This window comes from Cryptotermes secundus, unplaced genomic scaffold (assembly GCF_002891405.2).
Source record: "Cryptotermes secundus unplaced genomic scaffold, Csec_1.0 scaffold678, whole genome shotgun sequence".
Classification (NCBI taxonomy): domain Eukaryota; kingdom Metazoa; phylum Arthropoda; class Insecta; order Blattodea; family Kalotermitidae; genus Cryptotermes; species Cryptotermes secundus.
Genome location: NW_019742973.1, coordinates 650941 through 675730, shown reverse-complemented (window position 1 = coordinate 675730; position 24790 = coordinate 650941). Strand labels below are relative to the sequence as shown.

Genomic DNA, 24790 nt, shown 5'->3' with positions numbered 1-24790 from the left:
TTGTTTTCCTTTTTCTGTTATTGGGTATGTGTAGAGTCTATTCATTAAGTAATTAATACCTGACAATTTGTGCTCGAATGGATGGCACGAGCTGTTAGGTATTATGATGTCTGTTTGTGTGGGTTTTCTATATATTTCGAATAGCAAGCTATCTTCATTACGATTTATTGTTATATCTAGAAAGTTAATAGATTCTTGTTGTTCTCTTTCAATTGTGAACTTTATAGTTGGTTGCAATTCGTTAATTTCTTTGAGTGTATGTTCTATGTTCGTTATTTTTTCATCATATATTATTAATATGTCATCAACATATCTAAAGTAAGCCATTATTTGTTGTTTTACTAGAATGGGAAAAATTTGTGTGTGTTCCATATATTGTATATATGTTTCTGCTATTATTGCCGATGTTGGGGCTCCCATAGCTAGACCATCTGTTTGTTTGTAGTAATTTTGGTCAATTTGAAGATAATTCTGTTCCAATACTGTTTTTAATAAATGTATTGTTTCTTTGTGGCTTTCTTTATCTATGTCATTATTTTCCTCTAATATAGTGTTTATTATGTTTATGGCATTTGTTTTTGGTATATTTGTATACATGCTTTCAATGTTAAAGGAACATAGTCGCATATTCTCATTAAGTTTAATGGTTTGTAAATCTGTCATTAAGTTTAAGGAGTTTTGGACATTGTATGTTTGGTAATTTTAGATAATCATGCAATACTTTTGCTAATTTCCTTGCTATTTCGTAAGCTGGGGCGTTCTTCCAATTTATTATTGGTCTAATGGGTGTGTTAGGTTTATGTAATTTTATTGTGGCGTGTAGGTTTGGGGCTGTGGGATTCATGTTTGTGTATTTCCATTTGTTTCATGATATTATTACACTGTTTCAGTTTTTGTTTTATTACCCTTTGGTATTGTTGGGTCGGGTTTTTGTCAATTTTTATAAATTGGTTACTGTGTACGAAGTTACTTATTTTTTGTTTATATTTTTCTTCTGTTAGTATTACTAATGTTTTTCCTTTATCTGCTTTCGTTATAATAAGTTTATTCTCTTTGATCTTATTTTTCATATTCATTATTTGTTTCCATTCCCTTTTATCATTCTTATCTTTGTTGTTTTTATTCCTTTCATTATTATTCTTGTGTATATCTTTTAGTTTCTTCGCAATTAGGTGTATAATAATTTTGTTCTGTTATTTCTAGGTTATTTATTGCTGTTTCAGCTTCTAGGGCTAATGTCTCAAGCCATTTTTCGTTCTTGTGATATAGATTATATTTAAGGCCTTTACTTAGTATTTGGGTTTCTTCGTGTAAATTGTATATTTGTTTGGTTCACTACTCTCGTGTATTGTATGTTTTTATTTGTTGTATCTGTATTTTGTGTTTTCATCATGTTGTTAATTTTTTGTTGTTTTAGATTTGTTGTTTCCATATCTTTTTGTAATTTTTCTTCTATTGATTGTTCGATGTTATTCCATGTTCGTTGCCATGTGTTTGCATTGTGTATGTGAATGTGATAGAGTTGTGTATTTAGTTGTTTCTTTTTGTATAGAAATTTTATTTCATTTTTTATGCGTATTGTTTGGGCCTGTATTCGTGTTTTCTTAGCCGCTTCGCTATTTGATGTTATTTTCATGTATGCCTATAAATTTAAATTTAAACAAGAAGTTGCCGCTGCAGCACTATAGACATAGGGCGTGTACCCCGAGAAAATTTTAATTTTTAAAAATTTGGAAAAAGAAAAGGAACAGAAAATTTAGACATTTTAATTTGAATTGAACTTTTAAAAAAGTGCCAATTTTAGAAATCAAATTGACGCGTGTAGGTTAACACAAATTTTATACATACATACAATTGGAAAGACTGGTGATTTTAAATTTTAAACTACGGGCAGTGTAGCATCTATGTAAGAATACACACCTGAGGGCCATTTAGGGCCGAAACATGTAGTGTGGAGGAAGAGAAGAAATAAAATTAAATTGTTGCACTTAAGACGGCGTTTGTCTCATATATATTGTGAAGAGTGTAATAAGTAAACAAAATGTGTAAACAAAGGTGTAGCAAGTGAACACCAATAAAAAAAAGACCAACCACTCCTTTTATCGTTAAGGAGGACCAACTAAGAGAGAGAGAGAGAAAAAGTCTACACACAGAACAAAAATATGGCCATGGGTCCCAGGCGGGCCTCGATGCCAAGAGTGACCGTGCCGGCTGATTGTCGGCAGTAAGCTTCTGCTCTGCTCTGCAAGTCAGTCAGTAGTCAGTCACCACATCTACTCCAACTATCGCACTTCTTACAGAGCGGTCTTCGGAGGCATCGGCACTTCGCTGCGTCAGGGACGGCTGACTCGGCTCTCCGGTGGTCCTGCCCGACCCACTGGGCATCTCGGCTGCCTCGACTCGCCGGCGGTCATGCCCGACTCACTGGGCAACTGCCGCCACTCCTGCGACCGCGCTCAACAACCAGACTTCTAACAGCAACCACGCTCAGCGACCAAGCAACTCCCGGACCCGTAACCACGCTCTGCGATCAGGCAATTTCCGACAACTGCCGCACTGCGGCCAGACTACTAACTTAGCTGCCGCCGCAACACACCGCAGCCGACATTATTTCTACCGGCGTACGTAGCGCTACTTCACCGGCCAAACGGCCCTTTTCAGGGCCTACAAACTTTCCGAAGTGGTTTGTCTGTTGGAGTAACGACGAGAAAATCCCACATATCCTTACAGCAAACACTGACCTCCAAATAAGAATTACTTAAACCATCTCACTCACCTTGCATGTCAATGTAATTATAACTTGGACACTGTTATGCCCCAAGGGTTATGTACAAGTAGATATGTTTTTTTTTTGGGGGGGGGGGNGGGGGTAATTTGGGATAAGGGTATCTAGACTTTAAGATTAAGAAACAGAAATAATGAAATGTACCAGGAAGCTTGGGTTTGCAAAGAAGTGTAACAGGCTATAACTTAGTAATCAGAATGCTAGCACGACAGGTAATAACGCTGACATTGAGGAAGAAGCTATATGAAGTGGGTCATAAAAACTATGGCATGAGGAAAACGCTGAGTCGGAGAGGGCGGTAGACCTGAAAGAGACAACCCCCTTTCGATAAACAGCTGAGTGGGCAACACAGACCCAAAATCACGTCAGGATGGGCGGGCGAATACACCTCCGGAACCCAGCGAGTCAGCAAAAAGAGGGTACATAAACTCTAGAGGAATCGATCAGAAAAAAAGATTATTATTTAATGTTATATTTTAGCGTCCTGTTGCACTGATTTAAGTCCATGATTTATTTAAACCGCCTTGCAGTGCATACACTCATCTATCTCCTTCTCTCACTCGCACTACATGTTTCGGCATAAAAATGCCATCTTCGGGTGCTTACTCAATCCACGCCAAACTAGTTCATTGCATGCCTTGTCCTCACATTAAAATAACTAAAATATATATCTATTATATACATTGACAAATGTCAAACGTTAAAAATATGAAAATTGTTCAGAACGACAAAGAAAAACACACACATGAATAATATAAATAAAGAAATATATAACCCAATATACCACGAATTAAACACTATCTACACAGAACAACACCCCACCCCCTACCCCCACCACATCTACGCCCACAACATCATAACTCACTCAAAACGAAGACAGAACACACACACATACCCAGCAGGCCCAACAGTATAACACACGCAGACACAGGAGCAAGACACAACAAAAGCACAGTATTATTAAAAATTATAATACCACAAGTAATAAATAAAATACGGAACGCGGTATTAATAAATAAAAAAAATTCACGTTACAGACACACACACACGATAGTGAAGGAGTGCTCCAACAGAGGAGGATGGGCGTGACTGGCGTAGTGAGATGCGACGTAGCGATGAGGAATCCTGAACAATTTTAATATTTTTAACGTTTGACATTTGTCAATGTATATAATAGATATATATTTTAGTTATTCTAATGTGAGGACAAGGCATGCAATGAACTAGTTTGGCGTGGATTGAGTAAGCACCCGAAGATGGCATTTTTATGCCGAAACATGTAGTGCGAGTGAGAGAAGGAGATAGACTGCAAGACGGTTTAAATAAATCATGGATTATTATTTAATTGTCAAAGAGTTCAGCTGGAGGCTATCGCCGAGTAGAGGTTCGGGTAGCGAGCGCCTGTTTCATCAGCTCAAGTAAGTAGACTTACTTCATATAAGCCATGAACATTAAGTGTGATAATATTAAAGTGCAAACCCCAAGGGAGAGAAAGTGAAAACTAGATGGACTAGGTTAACAGAGAAAGAGAGACAGAAGTATAGGATACCCAACAGCAGGGTGACACGAGTAGAACTAAGGTGCACTACAGGATAATAACCCACATGTAATGCGAGCCGACGTCGGCAAATTGTGTATATATTATGTATATAGCGACATAGGTGAACAGAGTAGGATAGAAATGCGTTGTGATGTTAATTGAACTTAGCCTTCCCTCAAGCGTTAACATCCTCCCTGAATGCTCCTGCATCTCCCGGATCCTTTAAGAGAATTGCAACTCATGCCAAGGCGCCAGCTATGTCAGTGAGTGTGAATTTACTTGAGCCCCCCCCCTTACGGCATATCAAGATGGTGGCAGCGGCGGGATACCTCCACGCCCTCCTGTCACCACGGCATAATAATTGGTGGCAGAGGTGGGATCGAGTCAACGAAGGGTTGGCTGAAGTAGTGAATTAATATTGTTTACCCACCCCTGCCATCGCGGCGTAATAATTTGTGACAGCGGTGAGATATCCAATCCACCCTGTCGAGAAGCATAATAGGCAGCAACCACAAATACCGAGACTGACAAGTGACCCTTCAATTACACAAACACACTTCGCCAAAAACACAAATAACAAATTTTATTCAATCTCTGTGCAGGTAGATAGCTTCCATTTTGTCATTTCCTTTAAGACGTGTTCATCATACTATTATTCACACTGATTTCCACTATGCACATTACAATTTGTACAGCTGTAACATGAACATTCATAGCCAGACAGCAACACATCCATGAGATGGCACTATAGACTCAATTGCTGTGACCACACTTTACCATTACACCTGTAGAAACAAATGTGAATGCATCATCTTACAAAACTGGTTCAGAAAGAGTGTACTGAGCAGTACACACCAAAACCACTGTTTCACATGTTCAGCTCATAAGCCAACTGCAAAACTTTTCAGTATCTGGTATGCATTTCTAAGGCCCACATACACAGACCAAACACTGAAACAGCACAAACAGCCCTGCAATTTATGGCTATTACAATAAATGTGGTGCAAGCAATCCTACACTGGCTTGCTGTCTGCACAATTATGCCTTCTGTCAGTCATAACATGGGCATCCTTATGACCTAATTTAGCTGAAACTTTCCTTCTGGATTCCATTCCAATTTCGTAACAGTTTTGCATACTATCTTCATCACAGTCTTCCACTCAATAATTTTACTTCCACTGCTACTGGTGACAACTCTTTACCCTTCTCTTCCTGTTACATGTCCAAACCTCCCACATGTATCTGGTTCCAACTCTAGTATGCGAGATTCTCTCCAACATTTTCACATAGTTCTGAGTGCCAAGTAGCATCATTACCTCCATGTTTCACTTTGTGCCACTATTAGACTTCAAAAAATGAATTTCCAGTGTTCCAGAGAATGCCTCTGCTCCCCAACACCTAGGTTCAATGCAACCGGTTCTGTTTGTGTGTGTGCATGTGCATGTGTTCAGACATGCGTGCTTCCAGGTGCTACTACCCTTGTCTTTCAACAGACCAACAACGGGACACAACAGGTATTCAGGCTTTCTTTCGTCATCTTTGGGGGCCACAAGGAGCCTGAGGGACAGAGGATGTATTTCTTTGTCAATGGTTCTGTTTTACTAATGTACACTGGTAGATGGGTTCTCAGACACACACTGAATCACATTTCTCTGGTGGTCAGGATGTAACCACACCCAAAGGGCCATGTCCCATCTTCAAACATAATGCAGTACTGCATATAATTAACTACAGGATACCTCAGCAATAACTACAACTACTGTATACCATAGTACTGGCCAGAACTACACATTAATCTAACTACATCAAAACACGTTCAACATCAGTACAGGATTCAGTTGAGGTTAATCACAAACCCTGATTACCAATGTACAACGAAGAAGCGCCCTCAACACAAGCACTCACATTTGCTAACCTCTGAGATTCCCCACATTGTGGCCCTGGGTATAAATGGATGGTAGACTCCACCCACTCTTCTCCATATTGGTCCATCTGAAATGAGGACAGCAGACTCCAAGAGCAACTGTGGCATCACTCAGGATATTAATCCCTCGTGACAAAAAATATTCACCAGCATCGAACTTCACTCCTTACTGACATTACTGATTAACTGATCACAACAGTTTCTCTCTTCACAGCCTACACAAGACAGCTCGTCTTCGACATATCAAGAAAATATTTATGACTACGGGAACAGTAACCGCTGCTAGTAGATAACAGCATTCTTCTTCATGATGCATGTATGTTGACTTTACAATAATGCAGCAAACAGAAATGTTTGTAAAGTACATTCAAAGCATATTTCTGTTTCCAGTCATGAGTGATCAGCACAATGAAAGATCTTTGCAACTCAGTAGCAACAAAGCACCAAGCAACATTTTTGCCACATATCCTTAATTTCTGTATACATTTATTATTTGCAAGGCATCATTAATGTCTGAAAATCACAACTATTATACCAGCAAAGATTTCTGCAATTCTTCAAAATTTTAATAACCCTTATCTGGGCATTTCTTTGCTTCAAGCCCTTCAGCTGCATCATAAGGCTCCAAGAACAACACACAAGAGAATGTTCCTTTTTGTGTTACCTTGATGTGGCCTCCACTACATTCCTCCTGTCCTTTCAATGCTTCAGCAATAAGTCATCATAAAGCCCTCGGTCTGCCAACAGGCTTTTAAGACTTTATCACACATTAAGTTATACCTGGAGTCTGCCACTTTAAAGTAAAAAATCAAACTTGAAACGGTAAAAACATTTTAAAACAAAATGTACAAGGTCTAACTTCTTGAACATGCTGATATAGACCTGGAAGTTTTAAGTGTAGGAATTTCGGTAATGATGGTGCACAGGGTACATTTGTATACTGTTGGAACTTTTCTTTCAAGCAGAGCCTGTTGAACACAGGATGCTCTCAAGTTCTGTAAGCACTAGTGACAAAACTTGAAGTTACATGAACACAACAACAATTCAAACTATTAGAAATCTATCCCACTAGAACTCTTCCATGCCTTGGAACTCCAAACTTACTTAGTTAATTACTTATGGAGTTGGGCCCTTCTTGAAGAGACAAATCTGCAGCTACTCAGGAACTTTCCAGCATTTTATGGAACCTGAAGGTTCATTACCGTGTTCACAACAGCCCTCCACTGGTCCCTATCCTGAGCCAGATCAATCCAATCCATACCATCCCCTCCTATCTCTCTAAGATCCACCCACCTATGCCTTGGTCTTCCCAGCGGTCTCTTTCCTTCTGGCTTTCCCACCAGTATCCTATATGCTACATGCCCAGCCCACCTCATCCTCCTTGACTTGATCATTCTGATTATACTTGGAGAAGAGTACAAGTTATGAAGCTCATTATGCAGTTTTCTCCAACCTCCTGTCACTTAATCTCTCATCAGTCCAAATATTCTCCTCAGCACCCTGTTCTCAAACACCCTCAGTCTATGTTCCTCCCTTAATGTCAAAGACCAAGTTTCACACCCATACAGAACCACACACAAAATTATAGTTTTGTATATTCTAATTTTAATGTTTATAGACAGCAGATGAGAATATAAAAGCCTCTGGACTGAACGGTAGCAAGCATTACCTGAATTCAATCTGCTCTTAATTTCCTCCTGAATCAGGTTTTGATCTGTTATCACTGTTCCCAAATATCTGAACTGTGCCACATTTTCAAAACCTATCTACTTCCTATCTTTATGTCATGATTTTGCACTGCATTTTGGTGATGAGACAGTAACATATACTTAGATTTCTGTGTTTATTTCTAGACCAACCTCTTTAGGTGCGTCAATTAAAGTTTGTGTGTTTTTCTTTATGGTATCTACATTATCACCCTGTAGATTCACATCATCGGCATAGACCAACAGCTGATGTGTCCCGTTTAATTTCAGTCCCACCTGGTTTCCCTGGACCTTCCTAATGGCATATTCTAAATCAAAGTTGAAAAGGAGTGGCGATAAAGCATCTCCTTGTAACTCCAAATTGTAGCTTAATTTTAAGAGTTCAATTACACTCATGAACAGCATCATACAAAAGCAACCTTCCCTTCTAAACCAGCACATTGCAAAACCCCACTGGGAAACCTTGCACACATGCTTAAGTCACAACACAATACTCTCATGGAATTTATGACATGCCTTTCTGGAAGGAAATCACTCGATACACAAAACATATTAAACTGCTGTAATATACATAAATCCCATGAGAAAAATTCTGAAACCAATTACTCAAATGTATCATCACATGTTAGTGACTGGATATGGTGATAACTATAGATAACTATAACAGTCTCATTGATTTAGACACTACAGAGTATTGCAACTACAGCACATGTAGTTATGGCTAACAGCAAAACTCAAGACTGACTTGAATGTTGCGGGTTGTCATACGGTCTTGGCATGAACCTCAACGGCTGTCTCTTCGTGTTCCATTATTCCAGCTTTAAGACCTGGTGTCACATTATGCACAATCTGAGGTTCTCACAGTGGTGGTTCTGCGATAACACACCATGCAATCAGCTGAACGTCGCCTCCAACTTCAGGGTAGAACAAGCCAAGTAGGAAAACAGATTGAAGCAGTCAACAAGCACAGCTGCTGTTTGCAACCTGCTTCATGCTGGTTTCTTGCTTGACTCATTCTACAACCCTCAAGATGGAGCTTGGAACTGACAAGTTTCTCCAAAATGTCACTCAGCTTTCAATGGTCTACACAGTGATATATCCTGCAGGATAGAATGTTTCAACTATTTAAATGTCTGAGGTGACAAAACGTCTTAGGTGGTGCCTTCATAAACAGATTTCACTGTACTTTTCTGCAAAGTTTCATATTGAGATACAAATCAGAATGCCTGCTCTATTCGGAAAGGAAGTAGGCTTGAGATCACCATGTTGCCTGTGTCTGATTCCCCCATTTCAACTTTCCAACCAACTAACTGATTTTCACAAAATTTTGTATGGATGTTATGCCATTAGAGGCAAAACCAAACCCTGACTCTTCCATCCCCTACAATCCATAATAACATGACATACACATGAATTGCATGGTGAGGTTGCCCTGAAATTAAGCATGGCAATATAGCCTGCAAAACAACTGTATGTCTGAAAAGGTAATTGTTTTGCAAAAAGGTAAACGTTATCCCCTGTGCTTAATTAATTAAGCACTATGCCATGAAGATGTACACGGGAGTGGATGTATAGATCCACATTTTCTTGGCCTCGGCACTATCTGGAGGCGAGTGGTCAACTTCATGCACCGGGGAAGGTGCCACCAGTACCCACTGGACAGGAAGTTGGGTGGACCCCAGAACCGGTCTGGATGTGAAGAAGAGAAAATTCACGACCCTACCAGGACTCAAACGCCAACCCCTCGGTCATACAGCCAGTAGTTAGTCACTATACTGACTATGCTATCCCAGGTGCTTAATTGCTTTGTGGACTGTAAAAAATAAAATCAACATTAAAAAATTAATCTTATGGTTTCATGGCTATACAAAAATCGTTTTTGCTGGACACACATTTTTCGTACAAATGAGACCACATACAAACTTATCTAACACATGAGAGCTCACCAGTCATCAACTGCAAACATGGCAATGGTGCAATATCTTCATGTTTACCTGAGTGATATAACATCTGGACCCAAAAATTGGACAGACCAGACTTGTGCTACCCCCTCCCCAAAAAATTTTCAATACCACCTTGTTAAAATATACCACATTATAAAGCAATATATGTGGCCGTTATGCAGAATGTTTTAGTTTCCCTCAAACCTTGGAAGGTATGAATTTGGACTGTACACTTGCATCATACGAGGCTCGTCCACAAAGTAAGTTTCCCTGGGGCCTTTTACAGAAACAAAACATAATTTCATGGAAATATTTATTGCAACAGATACAGCAAGTGTTCAGCTATTTTTCAACATAATTGCCACCGGAATTGAAACATTTGTCATACCGTGGGACCAACTTTTGAATGCCTGTGTCATAGAAGTCTGCCGCCTGGGATTGGAACCACTGTGTGACAACCATCTCTGCCTCTCTGTCATTCTCAAAACGCTGACACTCACCGGACAGGAATTTCTTGAGGTGTAGGAAAAGATGGAAATCACTGGGAGCAAGGTCCAGGCTGTAGGGTGGATGATTAAACACCTCCCAGCTGAACTTCTGCAGGAGACTTGCTATCCGTTGAGCCGTGTGCGGCCTAGCGTTATCGTGCAGGAAGACAATACCGGCACTAAGCATCCCGCGCCACTTCTTCTGAATGGCCCGTTGCAATTTCTGCAGTGTTTCACAGTAACGCTCAGCATTCACCATCTCACCTCTGGTCAGGAAGTCGACGTGGAGAACACCCCGTCTGTCCCAGAATACCGTGCACATCACTTTCTGCGCCGACGTCTGCTTGAATTTCGTCTTACAGGGAGATCCACTGCGACGCCAATGCATTGACTGCTGCTTGGTTTCTGGGGTAATGTGTGCAATCCACGTTTCATCACCTGTGACGATCCGGTCCAGAAACTGGTCGCCGTCATCATAGTACTGCTGCAGAAAGGTCAATGCTGACTCCATGCGCTTTGTTTTGTGTTCTGGTGTCAGTTGCTTCGGCACCCACCTGGCGCATAATTTCCTGAACAGGTGCTCCGTGACAATTTCATGCAACAAGGAGCGGGAAATCTGCAGGACATGACTGCTGAGTTCCGCAATTGTGACGCGACGATTCTCCATAATGCATTCCCGCACAGGCTCCACCAGGTCGTCTGTAATGATGGATGGCCGCCCACTGCGCTTCTCATCATGCACACTTTGTCGACCTGCTGAAAACTGTCTGCACCAGCGACGCTCCATCTGCTTGCTCATGACATTAGGTCCATAGACCCGGCACAGCTGACGATGAATTTCGATCGGCGCTATGCTCTGTGCATTCAAAAACTTTATCACTGACCGCACTTCACAGTCAGAGGGAGCTGGAATAAGAGCCTCCATCTTCAACAGCTGCAACGATGCTACTGTGGGAACGCGGGAAATTCCATTAGTGCATGCGCCATGCTACGTCATTGATCTATCATTTACGCGCAGTCGCTTCACGCAATATAAGGTTTGTTAGCTGTGGGACGAGTGGGAAACTTACTTTGTGGACGTGTTACATATTACGTTAGCAACACACAGCGGCCACTCCTTGCAACAGCACTAGTCACTCACTTCCTTCAATGCTGGTAACAGGTTTGCTACCACATTGCCAGAAACACTTCTCTGGGCCACCATTCTCTTGGTGAGTGAGTACGTCAAGTTTTTCACAACCACAAGAGCAATTTGCTTGTACCATCAAAAGAGACCTTAGAGATAAACCTTTAAAGGCTGAATATCTTCTGAATATAAAAAGATTCGGCCCATATCTCACAGGAAACACATTATGTCACCATTACAGAGCCCAACCAGTTAATACTGTTTAAAGTAAGAGTCACTGTTTATTGTGAGAATCATACGGAACACACAAATGCACTCTATGGGCAGAATGGAGAGTTTTGGTAGGTTAGAGCAGGTGGCACATATACTAACCACTAGGCTTTAAGAGTTAAGGCAGTTAACTCATCAGCCACATATATTACTCCTTGTAGAGCAAACACATTCAACCAGGGTAAATGTAACACCATTTCAGTGGTTTTCACATCACACCTAATTTCCTCAGCTTCCATACCACAGAAAGTCCGTGCTAATCTCTCAGCACTGCCGCTGGTCAAACAGCTCAACCTCCTCCTTGGGTCTGGAATGAAGCTGAGAGATGCTGGTATTTCTGTAGAAGTGGCAACAATATCATACAACTTCTCACTTCCCATTTCTCATCATATTTGGCACACGCTCTGCAAAATGTCAACCTCTTGGAATGCCAGAATCTTCTCAACCCGATAAAACTTTGCCTGTGCTCTGGCAACCTTTCCCTGTCATCCTGCCCCACATTTCTTATGGATTCAAAGTGTCATGCAACTTCTGTGGCTGGTACATCATCCTCCTCAGTAAGTTGTAACATTTCCTTGAAGATGTGAACCTGGTCACTTACGATGCGTCTTCAGTTTCTTGAAAAAAACAGGGTACTTTTCTTGAAGAAAGTAGGCGCACAAACCAATGAAACTGTCCTGTATCACAATATCATAATGGATACCGTCCACAGGTATTTGCATTTTGGGTACTTATAAATTACAACAATGAAATGTCACATGTCACAACAAATTCCATACACTAACTTTGTTAGGTACCGTTCAACACAGCACTGTATTGCAGAGGCGTTCAAGCACATTTCATAGGACAGGTCACTTATTTAATAATTTTCTCAAAAAAGTGTACATACAAGAGTGCCAATTTTCACATTCATGCACAGAACATTGTTTCCATGGAACCCTTCATTAATATTTTCTACAAACCTTTGTTCTTTATCTCCTTTTTCCCCTCACTTCACTGAGGTCTCATTTTACACACAAAACAATCACATTCTTCTATTTACTTGCTACTTTCATGAAGTCCAAGTTCTGAATGTAAAAGTCTATACAGCCTGGATGTTACGGAGACCACCATGAAAAATCAATCCCTCGTCCTTAATAACCTCATTACAACCATGTAAGCTACACAAGACTTCTAGATGGCAGTCCCACTTTGTCTGCTCTTTACTCTGCGGCCTATGATAAACACTAAGCATTAACACGACACAATCACAAAACATCCAAAACCCGATTCCCCAACAATGGTGGCACTTCTTGAGTGAACACTACACTAGCCACTTGACTCTTTGCTCCAAAGAAACTCTCAAATCTGAGCTGCTGCTGTTGAACACACTGATTTTGGAAACGCCCACTGGCATGGTCTATGAAGGACTGCATTCATTAACCTGTGTCTTGTGCTGCTAGCACTTACCTTCTTGTCTCACACATGCAAAGGCATTCTGGAAACACCTCGCAGCTGGCCAGCCTGTGATATATCTATAAATTTAAAATGGGTGATGCTGAAGTTAAGAAATATCCTGAAAGATTCACGCACACAGACACGCTCCCTCCCAGAATTCAGGTCATGCATACAAAAATATATTTATCATCCATTTTCTTGATGTGCTATCCAACCACTACATAAATTAAAGCTCAAACAGCCATGAACCCACTAAACTTTCCAAAACAAATTTGTCATCAAATACTGCGACTCACAATTCCCATTGCTGTCAGACTTCATATACATATCAAATCCCAATTTCTAAAGCTGGCAAAATGTTCTGAATAGAAGAGTACAAAAGAATAAAAAAATCTACAAAAGTTTTTTGCAGCAACAGTACACTTTGTTGAATGAGTACATCCTATCGTGTTGCTTATACTCCAGGAGGATTATTCTCTGATCTGCTTTGTAAGCATATGGATACTATCAAGCTTTCCTAATGGAAGTACAATCAATTTTGTTCTTAAAAACGTTGATAAGAAATAAAGTGCTGAAATGTTTCCATCTGGAGTAAAGGATTCTGAAATTTAAAATACTCAAACCTGATTCATAATTGCAGACACCGTCAAACCAATGAAACTTATAACTCAAATTAATAAATTTACACTGCATGTGTTAATTTTATTTTAATTTGTGAACGTAAAGATATTCCACATGACAAGAGCTTACCCATTCCAGAGAAGAGAAATTACATGCAATACTTTCTCTCACATGGAATTAGTTTCTCACACACACAGCTGACACAATTTGTACTGTCCTGTGGTGTGACTGGAGACAAGGTTTGGATAGGTAATTAAATTTATTGGACACTTACACTTGTAACTACAAATAACTACAACAGTCGCACTGAATTACACACTCCAAAGACCACTGTAACTACAACACACACAAAGTCTTCTCAGTCTTCACTAGCCGTTGCTTGGTAGCAGCTTCCAATGGCAGACATTCCTCTGGGACCCGCAGCCTTCACATTTTCCAGGCCAGTCTTAATTTAGGCATCGATGTGTTCCCAGCCAGTCTCTATTCTGGCCTCTGCTGCTTCTCTTCATGCCAGACATCCGTCTGGGAGACAAAAGCATTTCTTCAGGTTTTCATTTCTTCTTGAAGGACCTCAAATTTCTTGCTAATTGACTTCTACCCTTACTTGGTTGGTTCTTGTTTCAGCCTTCATTTCATCCAGCAGGCAATCCAGTGTTTTCTTCTATATTCCTAGGATGGCAATATGACTATACAATGCGATCTGATACAGTAATTTGTTCAATTTGACCCACTTTTGACACCAGTTGTCACCTGTTAAGAGTGAACAGAGTCAAGGTTTGGATTTATAACTGGACTGACTGGATGCTTACACTTGTAACTGCAAATAACTATGTCAGTCTCACTGAATTACACACTCCAAAGATCACTGTAACTACAGCACACATAGAGTCTTCTCAGTCTTCACTAGCTGTTGCTTAGTAGCAGGTTTCAACAGTGGGCATTCCCCTTCCTCTCAGTACCCAAACTGTTTCCGGCCTCAGCTTCTCACTTCTCACAACTGCCACTATCAACTGACTCAGCCCACAACTGAACTACTAGCCCTCGTTATATGGCCCCTGCATTGGGCCGCGCCATAGCTCAAGCGGTTAGTCACTGGCTTTCCACCGCGGCGGCCCGGGTTTGATCCCGGGTCTGGTCAAGTGGGATTTGTCGTGGACAAAGTGGCGCTGGGGTGGGTTTTCTCTGAGTACTTCAGTTCCCCTGCCAATCTTCATTACACCAAATTCTCCATCATCATAATCACTCGGAACAGGCTACAATAGGCCAATCAGTGGCCGCCGTGCCAAGTGGAGCCAGTTGGACTCCACCCCCCACTAAGCATATTAAAGAAAAAGAAAACATTATCACTTAAACAGCTACTACACTCTTTACCAGCATCAACAAAATGATTACCTCTGGTTTTGAGGCTCCTTCTACCTGAAGAATTTCTGTTCAGTGACTCTGATTTTCAATTGCAAGCACTCTCATCCAGCAGATCAGCAATCCTCTCCACACCTGAAGAAGACATTTTTGTTCCATCCGACTACATGCTCACAAAACTACAAACAACTACAATGGATACATACTAGACGGAAATGTTGCCAAATTCATTTGTTACCTATGTTAAGTGCTTTATTTCTACATGTTAGACTAAGGACCACAAATTTTAAGGAAAGCCCAATTCAAACATTTAACCTCTATGTAGGATTTGAGGTTCCCATGGCAGTGGTTATCAGGAGTTCTATCTTCTGTGATATAATGCTGAGTACTTTGCTGAAAGCCAACATATTGTCACTTGACTGACTGCAGATTGGGATTGGACCAGCAACTGGAGTTACTGAACTCTTACATACACAACTCATGACTACACGTTACAGATAACTATCACATAGATTAGTGTTCTCAGTCAGTCTTCACTGCGCTGCTTGGTAGTGGCTTCCAATGGTGGATGTTCTCCTTCCTCCAGGTCCCTGAACTGTCCCAGCCTCAGCTACCAGCTTCTGCAACTCTCAACTGACCGACTGCCTTCCCGCACACTCTCTCTTTCAAAGTTAAGAAGTTGTGTTACAACCGTTGGTCATTCGGCCAGTCTGTCTTGGTATCAAGTACCCATCTGGGGACGACACCAGATTTTTATTACTGTCAGACAATTGCATGTTTGATGTGAAGGTGGGTCTGTCATTTACAATTGTTGCCGGCCCTCACCAGTGCAGTCATATTTACCTCCTATGAACTCTAGCAGCCATTTTGCTTCATCAGTTTTAATATAAATTTTGTGATGGTCAATGTTCTGTCTTCCTCTGACTTGGCCCCATTGAGCTTTGTCATGATCTGCTGAAATATCACTGTAACTACTTTGAACATGTCATTCATAGATGAACTGTTTGCATGAGAAGCCTGAAGTGACTGGCTTGGTGCTTATTGGTATGAACCTCAAGAGAGGAGGGCACTCATTTCTCCCACTGTGATGGGACAGCTGAGGCTACTGCTGTTGCTGCGTAGCACCGCTGCGAAGGATAGTCCTGGGGTGGTGTGGCTGGAAGAGAACACCCTTCCCAACGTAGGCTTTGGCATGTTCTGTGACTTCCTCTTTCCAACTCTTCATGTGTGCCTGCAACCTTGATAGTTGAAGGGATAAGATTCCTCTTTGACCACCAACCTGCAGTTGCGGCATGTAGGTATTGATGCTGTTCTGCCCTTTTCTGGGCACTCCTTGGCAGGTAACCGTCCCCACACCTCATACAACAAGGAGGTTGCTTGTAGTTAGCCTAGACATGGCCAAACTGTTGGCAGCTGTAACAGTGTGCGAGACCAGTCTGAGCTTTGTATGCCCCTACCCTGATTGTAATATGGCAAAGGCTCATCAGTTTGAAAATCTCGTGGGACTTTGACATCCTAGGTAAGGTTTTAGGAAGAGAGGAATGTTTACTGTGGTCATTCCTTCTGCAGGTGATCAAAGGGTGGCAGACATACTTGTATGTTTTGATGCTAACAACATCAAAGCCAAGGTTCACCAATCCATCTCAGATTTCCTCTACCAGAGTTGAGACAGCAAGATAACAGTATCACAGCCTTTATAAGCTTCTAGGATTTGGGATAGAAGGTAAAGTAGGGGAGGTTATTGCTCTCAAAGTGAGATACCATGGTATCTATGGGCAGGCTTAGGCAAGCACACCGACTCACATGGCATGCTTCTGTACGTCTCACTGTTGGAGACTGCAGAGGGAACAGTGTGAGATAACCTACAAGGTTATCATTTGCGGCTGTGGTTATACACAGTCCACAGTCTGCAGCAACCTGGTTGCTTAGAAGGTAAAGGTAAAGTTGCCCCTGTGCATAACTACTTAAGCACTATGCCACGAAGTGTAAGGATCCTTGTATTCTTGACATCTGGACTATCTGAAAGTAACCCAATTCAAATATTTTTATAATGACAAATTTAATAGAAATGTGGCTGTGAAAGCAGATTCCAAGGAAACTCCAGTTTTCTTGTGTGCCAAATTTCTTTACAGTTTGTAGGTACTTCCTCTAACCATGCCTGAATATCTCAAATATTTTCTTTGGTCAGCACAATGCTCCTGGATTATTTATTTTTGTGAAAAACAAAATCCATGAGGCACAACTTCTTGGCAAATGTTGGTACACACAACTGTGTGGAAACCTGTCCCTGTAGGTATTTACCAGCAGGTATCCAAATGCATCACCCCCCCCCAATCCCTCTACATGCAGGATTTGACTGTGGATACCGCTGAATCATATACATAACCACGAGATTAAAAAATTCAGAACTCAGAATAAACTGATCTGAGAAAGCTGAAATTTGACACACTGCCATACTGATCACACAGGTGCAACACAGTTTTTTGGACATCATCCATCATTGTAATTTTTGTAATATTTCACACTCTGGGCCCTTTCTCAATCTTCAGGGAAAAAAAGGTTTTTATCACCGGTCCAATCAACTGAGCTGGTCACTTTTTTCAGACTGACACTAAGTTTGTTAAATGCGAATCATTCATCATTATACAGAACATACAGACAGAACATACAGTGTACGCTTTCTTCATGCTACCGACACATTTCCCTTCATATACCTGTCACCTTACTGACAATGTTAATATGAGGGGGACGGGGGAAATACACACTGAGTATCCAAACACAATATCGCATGCGGTAATTAAAATCTCATATAACACAAATATCCTTCATACATGGCCTACTTACGGTTAGAATCCACCAACGTATTGCGGAGGGGACTTCCAGGATGCTCTTTCATCTGTCTGCAAACGATGGAATTCTTCGCAAGCAGTCTGCTGTGTGGTTAAGTTAACTCACCTTCAAAATCATTCCTCACTCAGAAATCGATTACGCTGACATTTGGAACAGCAATTTCCTCACTCATACCTCTCCAGTACTGCGAACAAAGAATCAGAGTAACATAGAGCCTTAATTTTTAAATGACTATCCAACTTATGTTCAACGCAGCCTTTTACGTATATCAATGTCAGTTTTACTGAGTTAGCAAACGTTGGTACAGTGCTACTTTCAACTTCAGTGCTAAATCTTATGTCAATGTTTTTAACTTAGTGTTTAAATCTGAAACAATATAAAGATTTTAACACATCTAGTTTTTCCAGCTAGAAAAAACTCGTACTTTCACACTAACTCGCATCTACCGCCCACAGGAACAAAATGGCTACCACGGATTGCATCCCAGATTGCACCACAGATGCTACCTTGCTGTTCTTCACTCTTTGGATACCACTAGCGCTGTCGCATGCAATACTTACCCCAACTTCTTCGACAAATTCATAGAAAATTCTTAATCCGAACAGTATTTGAAATATGGATAACAGACCGATTTTTAGAACACATGAATTGTAGGTACTAAGGAGCTTGGATTGCTTGCGCATACCCAGGAATTTGAATTTAGTTTCCCGACTGCCTTCAGCATTCTCTTACAAATTCCTCATATTTGCTATCAATTTGGTGAACAAGATTCTTTGAGTTCGGTGACGACAATATAAACACAAACATAATCTTCATCCAGCACACCCCACCCAATTCGGCAACCGAAATTAAATCAGCTAAATTAAATTAGAAGTTGCTGGTACTCGGTTCCCCCGAAACGTCAGTTCCTATCTAAGAAACCAAACCGCGTCACACCCTCGAAAACCGTAATCTGAAGTTAATCTAATCCACCTTTATATAAACAGAATAGAATACTCCAGCTCCTACATATCAGCCTTCCGCTACGAGGAATCGTATCACTGAATAGTATTGATTTAGCGTGCTTCTGGAGCGATTTCAGATTCAGCCTCGATGTTATTCAAGTATAATACTGTCGCGTGTTTGCTAGGCAACGCGACAAGTAAGTTTGTGGGGATTCTCGGATTTGAACGAATATTTTATTGGACGGTCACTTTTACTCTCACACTTACAGTTACTCATCACTTATAGCGTCCTTCAGACGTTTCTTCTTCACTCTTACAATTACCTGCACCGTTGAGCTTGGTGAGGTGTCTTCTGCTCTGATAGGAGCTCAACTGTCCTTGGTCCCTTGTCGGATACGAACTCACTCCTGCTAAAGTCGAACACAAACTCTTCTGTTCTAGTCGGATAAGAAATCTGATGCTCTCAAAGTCAAAGTCACATTGCGACTGACGGTCAGTCAGTCAGTAAGTCTTGGTTTCGAGCCCCAGATATTTATTACTGTTTGACAGTTACGGTCTCTTGCCGAATACCAACTGTTATATATGCAATCGGACTGAATAGGGAATACCTTGACGAAGTGTTAATTTCGCCCGCTACTATGCAACGAACGCGGGAATACGTGTCTGCCTCAANCTAGTTTTTCCAGCTAGAAAAAACTCGTACTTTCACACTAACTCGCATCTACCGCCCACAGGAACAAAATGGCTACCACGGATTGCATCCCAGATTGCACCACAGATGCTACCTTGCTGTTCTTCACTCTTTGGATACCACTAGCGCTGTCGCATGCAATACTTACCCCAACTTCTTCGACAAATTCATAGAAAATTCTTAATCCGAACAGTATTTGAAATATGGATAACAGACCGATTTTTAGAACACATGAATTGTAGGTACTAAGGAGCTTGGATTGCTTGCGCATACCCAGGAATTTGAATTTAGTTTCCCGACTGCCTTCAGCATTCTCTTACAAATTCCTCATATTTGCTATCAATTTGGTGAACAAGATTCTTTGAGTTCGGTGACGACAATATAAACACAAACATAATCTTCATCCAGCACACCCCACCCAATTCGGCAACCGAAATTAAATCAGCTAAATTAAATTAGAAGTTGCTGGTACTCGGTTCCCCCGAAACGTCAGTTCCTATCTAAGAAACCAAACCGCGTCACACCCTCGAAAACCGTAATCTGAAGTTAATCTAATCCACCTTTATATAAACAGAATAGAATACTCCAGCTCCTACATATCAGCCTTCCGCTACGAGGAATCGTATCACTGAATAGTATTGATTTAGCGTGCTTCTGGAGCGATTTCAGATTCAGCCTCGATGTTATTCAAGTATAATACTGTCGCGTGTTTGCTAGGCAACGCGACAAGTAAGTTTGTGGGGATTCTCGGATTTGAACGAATATTTTATTGGACGGTCACTTTTACTCTCACACTTACAGTTACTCATCACTTATAGCGTCCTTCAGACGTTTCTTCTTCACTCTTACAATTACCTGCACCGTTGAGCTTGGTGAGGTGTCTTCTGCTCTGATAGGAGCTCAACTGTCCTTGGTCCCTTGTCGGATACGAACTCACTCCTGCTAAAGTCGAACACAAACTCTTCTGTTCTAGTCGGATAAGAAATCTGATGCTCTCAAAGTCAAAGTCACATTGCGACTGACGGTCAGTCAGTCAGTAAGTCTTGGTTTCGAGCCCCAGATATTTATTACTGTTTGACAGTTACGGTCTCTTGCCGAATACCAACTGTTATATATGCAATCGGACTGAATAGGGAATACCTTGACGAAGTGTTAATTTCGCCCGCTACTATGCAACGAACGCGGGAATACGTGTCTGCCTCAAGGAAACTCCACTGTCAGACTTTCATTTCCGGGGCAACGATTTCCTAGGCTTCGATGCCTAGGAATTGCGACCCCAAGTCCAAGTCACATTGCGACTGACGTTCACTCAGTCAGTAAGTCCTGGTGTCGAGCCCCGTCTCGGGCTCATGACCAGATATTTATTAGTGTTGAACATTACGGTTTTTTTGGGGGGGGGGGCGTCCACTCTGACGAGAGAACGGGTGTCTTTTTTTTACATGCTACTGGCCCTTGCCAGCGCAGTCTCAGATTTGAAACTTCCCTTTTCGTCGTCTCCTACGACTCGCAGGGTCACGGTGGAGGTATTCGACCCCGCTTCCACACGGGGTCAATTGCTACCCGTTGACTAGTGATGGACGTCTTATAGTCCGGCTTACAGACAGCACGTCACAATATATTTATCTTAACGTTATACTTTTGAAATATGGCTTAGGTATCTAATTATCAATTTTGAATTTTGATGGGTGTATGGGCGAGGGCACACCAAGGCAATTGGCAACCGCAATTACCTAGAATTGTTATCAGCCTGAGTTGAACACATCTTACTGAATGGAGCAGCGCAAATTGAGGAAACGGCAATGCAACTCGAGGAAAGTCTAAGAAACTCAACTTCCAGGCAACGGAGCATGTCAGTCTTCTCACGATTGCGCTGCCGCGTGGTTTCCTAGTGTCAGCTGTTCTATAACGCGCTTCAGTGATTCATTTGTTTCTTAAGATGGCATGAAAAGTTGACGAAGCTGCTAATTTTGTTTTTGTGCAGTTAATCGAGCAAGAACCTGGTATATATGAGAAACGCCACCCAGACCATGCTAGGCGGGACAAAATAGATTTGGCTTGGGAAAGAATTTCTCATGAGATGAAGGAGCCTGGACTCAGGTCAAGTTCTTTCGAAACAACATAAGCGCCTCAGTTTAAGTCACAGAAGAAGGGCTGCACCCAATGTTTTCTTTTTGTATTTAAGCATCCTGTTGCATTAATATATAATTAATTTCATATGTATTTCTGTCTTAAATGAAACTTACTGTACAGTCACCCTTCTTCCACATTACGTGGTTCGGCTATACGTGTTATATGGCCATCTTCAGGTGTCTTCTGTCTTGCTAAAATTGTTGCACTGTATGCCAAAATTTCGTATCGCGTGTGAACCAAATATTTCCTGATTAAAATAAAGTGACCTTAATTAAAACAAATTAATTAACATCCCAATATTTTCCGTATGGTCGTCTTCATCTCTTCTCACGCCGTCTCGACCGGTCTCAACTAGTACAAATTTTATGTTTTTGGACATTATCCATCGTCTTGTCTTTATCTAAAAACCGTCCTGTTTATTTTTCAAAACATGTTTCGGAGACTGGATTCTGTCTCCGTCTTCAGATAAAACCTACTCAGCTGGGCCCAATCCACCTCCACATTATGACAGGATCAGTATTACTATCTTCCACTGCAGAAGGTAAGTGCACGAAATTAAAAAATACAGCCGTGCATTACGCCGGACGAACATACACACTTGAAATGAAGTGAGCAAATACTCAACCATAAGTTTCTTTAGTGTGCGGCTGCTAATCTGCTTGAAATCGGCGACATTTCTCGGAAATTGCGGTTGCGTTGTGGTTGCCAGTTTCCTTTGTGTGCCCTCGCCCTAAGATTTAAAAGTTGCTCGTTAACTGCATTCAGTTCCATTTCAGTGGCGTAACTAGGGGGCGGAGGAACCAATGGCAAAACTTTACTTATGGGCCAACCTACCTTCACTACTTTCATAGTTTGTTTGGAAGACCTATTAACTTTCTATCTAATTAAATATTTTCCGTTGATTTAAAATAAAGAGAATCATGTATTAAAATATACGTGCAGAATCACTACTAGCAAACATAACACACAATTTACTCACAGCTAAGCTGAGAAGCGAAAGCTGCTTCACTCGGGATAACAGCCAGTCCATATAAGCACGCACGCAGGCACGCGCACAGGCAATGCAACGATGAGATTTATCACTACCGTTTCCCAGTTTCGGGTTACCACACGAATGGACTGCAGAGCATTAACAAGTTGCATAGATGTAACTTACATTTCAAGTCATGAACCAACAAGCAGTTTCTGTTTTAATGTATCGTGTCTATTCTGCGGATCTTGGTATTTTGATGCGTACAGACAGACACAGCAAGGTGATCCTCATAGGCCTCCTTCGGTTTCTTTTCAAAATAGGGAAAACGGTCGAGCTCTTTTTTTTTTAGTAATCCTAAGTTTTGGGGGAGAGGGCTCTATTGTCAAAAACAAAAGGAGAGTAGTGCAAACCTCGGGAGAACTCTCCGAAAGAGAACGGCTCCGTATCCGATTTTTTTATTTTAAGGATATACTTTAAATAATTAAATTAATGGGCTTCCAGAAGCCCAGTGCCACCCTATTGTTACGCCACTATTCCATTTACGCTGCTACACTGGAGACATACCACATCAAGATTCACGATCCATCGATGCCAGCACATGATAGTTCGTTGTATTCTACAACAGATGGCAGAACGCACATAAAATCCGAGCGTAATTCATTATATCTTTCTTAATCTTGCATCTACCTGGCGTCAGTATAAAATTAGTGTTATTTCACACGTCGTTAGACTGGGAATATAAACCCAAACAAAGCGAAATTACTATGCCATTGTATGACTCGGTACTGTGTCCTTTATTTGCGTCGGCTTATATTAACCCAGCAGTACATTATTATGCAACTACCTACTTAAGAAAACGTATTTATTCTTTCCTGAACTCCAACCGAAGTATGTAAACCCAGGGCCTGCGGGCTTGCACGAAAAGTAAGGCATCATGAAGTTAGTGGCAAAAAGAAAACGTGTCAGGCTTCTTCCACCCTTAAGATGAACTCTGGGGAAAGGGTACGCCACAGTTCTCCAACGGGCACCCTTCGCAGTGGCGCTGACGTCAGTGTTCTGCTGATGTGGCTGATCCGTTTCGGATAGAAATTGGTCTGATTAGGGGCTACTGATGGCCAGCAAGTTACTGAAGAAGGAAACGAATAATGTTTTTGAAACCTGGGAAGAGACACTTAATGAAATTGGTGATGGAATTCAATTCTGGTTTAACAGTCACCGATAATGTTGCAAAATTATCCCGCCAGCAAAAAGCATAAATTATTTTCGCAGTATTTATTTCAATGCGTGTCACATCAGAAAGGAACAGCGTTTCAAACTGAAGCTGTATATATGCCTATGTATGCCTAAGTATGCCTATAGTTTGCGTTGGAGGCCACATACAGCGATTAGCCTATTTTTGAGAAAACCGGTTTGAGCTCGATGTAAAACAGAGGACTGAGTAGTTACTATAGGATTCTGACGATGGTGTATAAGACACAGAGATATTGGGTTTTCGGACTTCATCCATCGTCCTGGTTTTAAGATAACTAAGAAAAACACGACGTTTCGGAAACTAGATCTGTTTCCGTCCTCAGGTGAGGGAAAACACCTATTTTGTTGGGTATCTTAGAAATTACTGGACCCAGTCAGAGGACTGAGGCTCACAATCAAAATCCTCGCGACGGACAATACCAAATTCATCTGAATCCTCTCACACAAATTTCCACGTGTAGCTTCAAGTGAGCAAGGCCCGCACAGTTTAAACACCGCTATGGCTTAACTGTCCATGGTACTTCCGAGTTAAGTGGAGGACCGACCGGAGTCTGAACCCGGAACCTGTCGAAAGCGATTCAGACGCCAGCGGTTATACGAGTAGGGCCAACAGATCGAAAGAAACTGCTTCCAGCCTTCTTCGTTCTCAGAATGTTCCTAGTCTGCTTCTGCCAAATCAGCCACGAAGCGCGTGAACCCGCGTATCTTGCCTAACGTCAACTAGAACGCAAAGCTTGATTGTTCAAATTACT

At 41.4% G+C, this 24790-nt stretch overlaps 2 protein-coding genes across 2 annotated transcripts in view; both read right to left on the bottom strand.

Moving 5' to 3' along the window:
• The window catches only part of LOC111873638, a 130876-nt gene that overhangs the window by 30634 nt on the left and 75452 nt on the right, over window positions 1-24790 (bottom strand). Inside the window, exon 3 of the mRNA XM_033755135.1 lies at window positions 18044-18233. Within this exon, the coding sequence (XP_033611026.1) occupies window positions 18214-18233 (20 nt within the window). The 3' untranslated portion in view covers window positions 18044-18213. The remainder of the gene's footprint in view (window positions 1-18043; window positions 18234-24790) is intronic.
• On the bottom strand, window positions 6815-11053 carry LOC111873645. Its single transcript, XM_023868552.1, has 2 exons — window positions 10825-11053; window positions 6815-6954 (listed from the first exon to the last, which is right to left on the bottom strand). Exons 1-2 carry the CDS (start codon window positions 11051-11053, stop codon window positions 6815-6817), a joined length of 369 nt encoding a protein of 122 aa, XP_023724320.1.

What these genes read in the sequence shown, in the direction of transcription:
- LOC111873645 (XM_023868552.1), bottom strand. Translation starts at nt 11,053, where the DNA reads ATGGAGAATCGTCGCGTCACAATTGCGGAACTCAGCAGTCATGTCCTG. An exon ending in TCTGGACCGGATCGTCACAG is followed by an intron (nt 6,955 to 10,824) that starts GTGATGAAACGT and finishes TTATTGCTGAAG; the next exon opens with CATTGAAAGGACAGGAGGAA.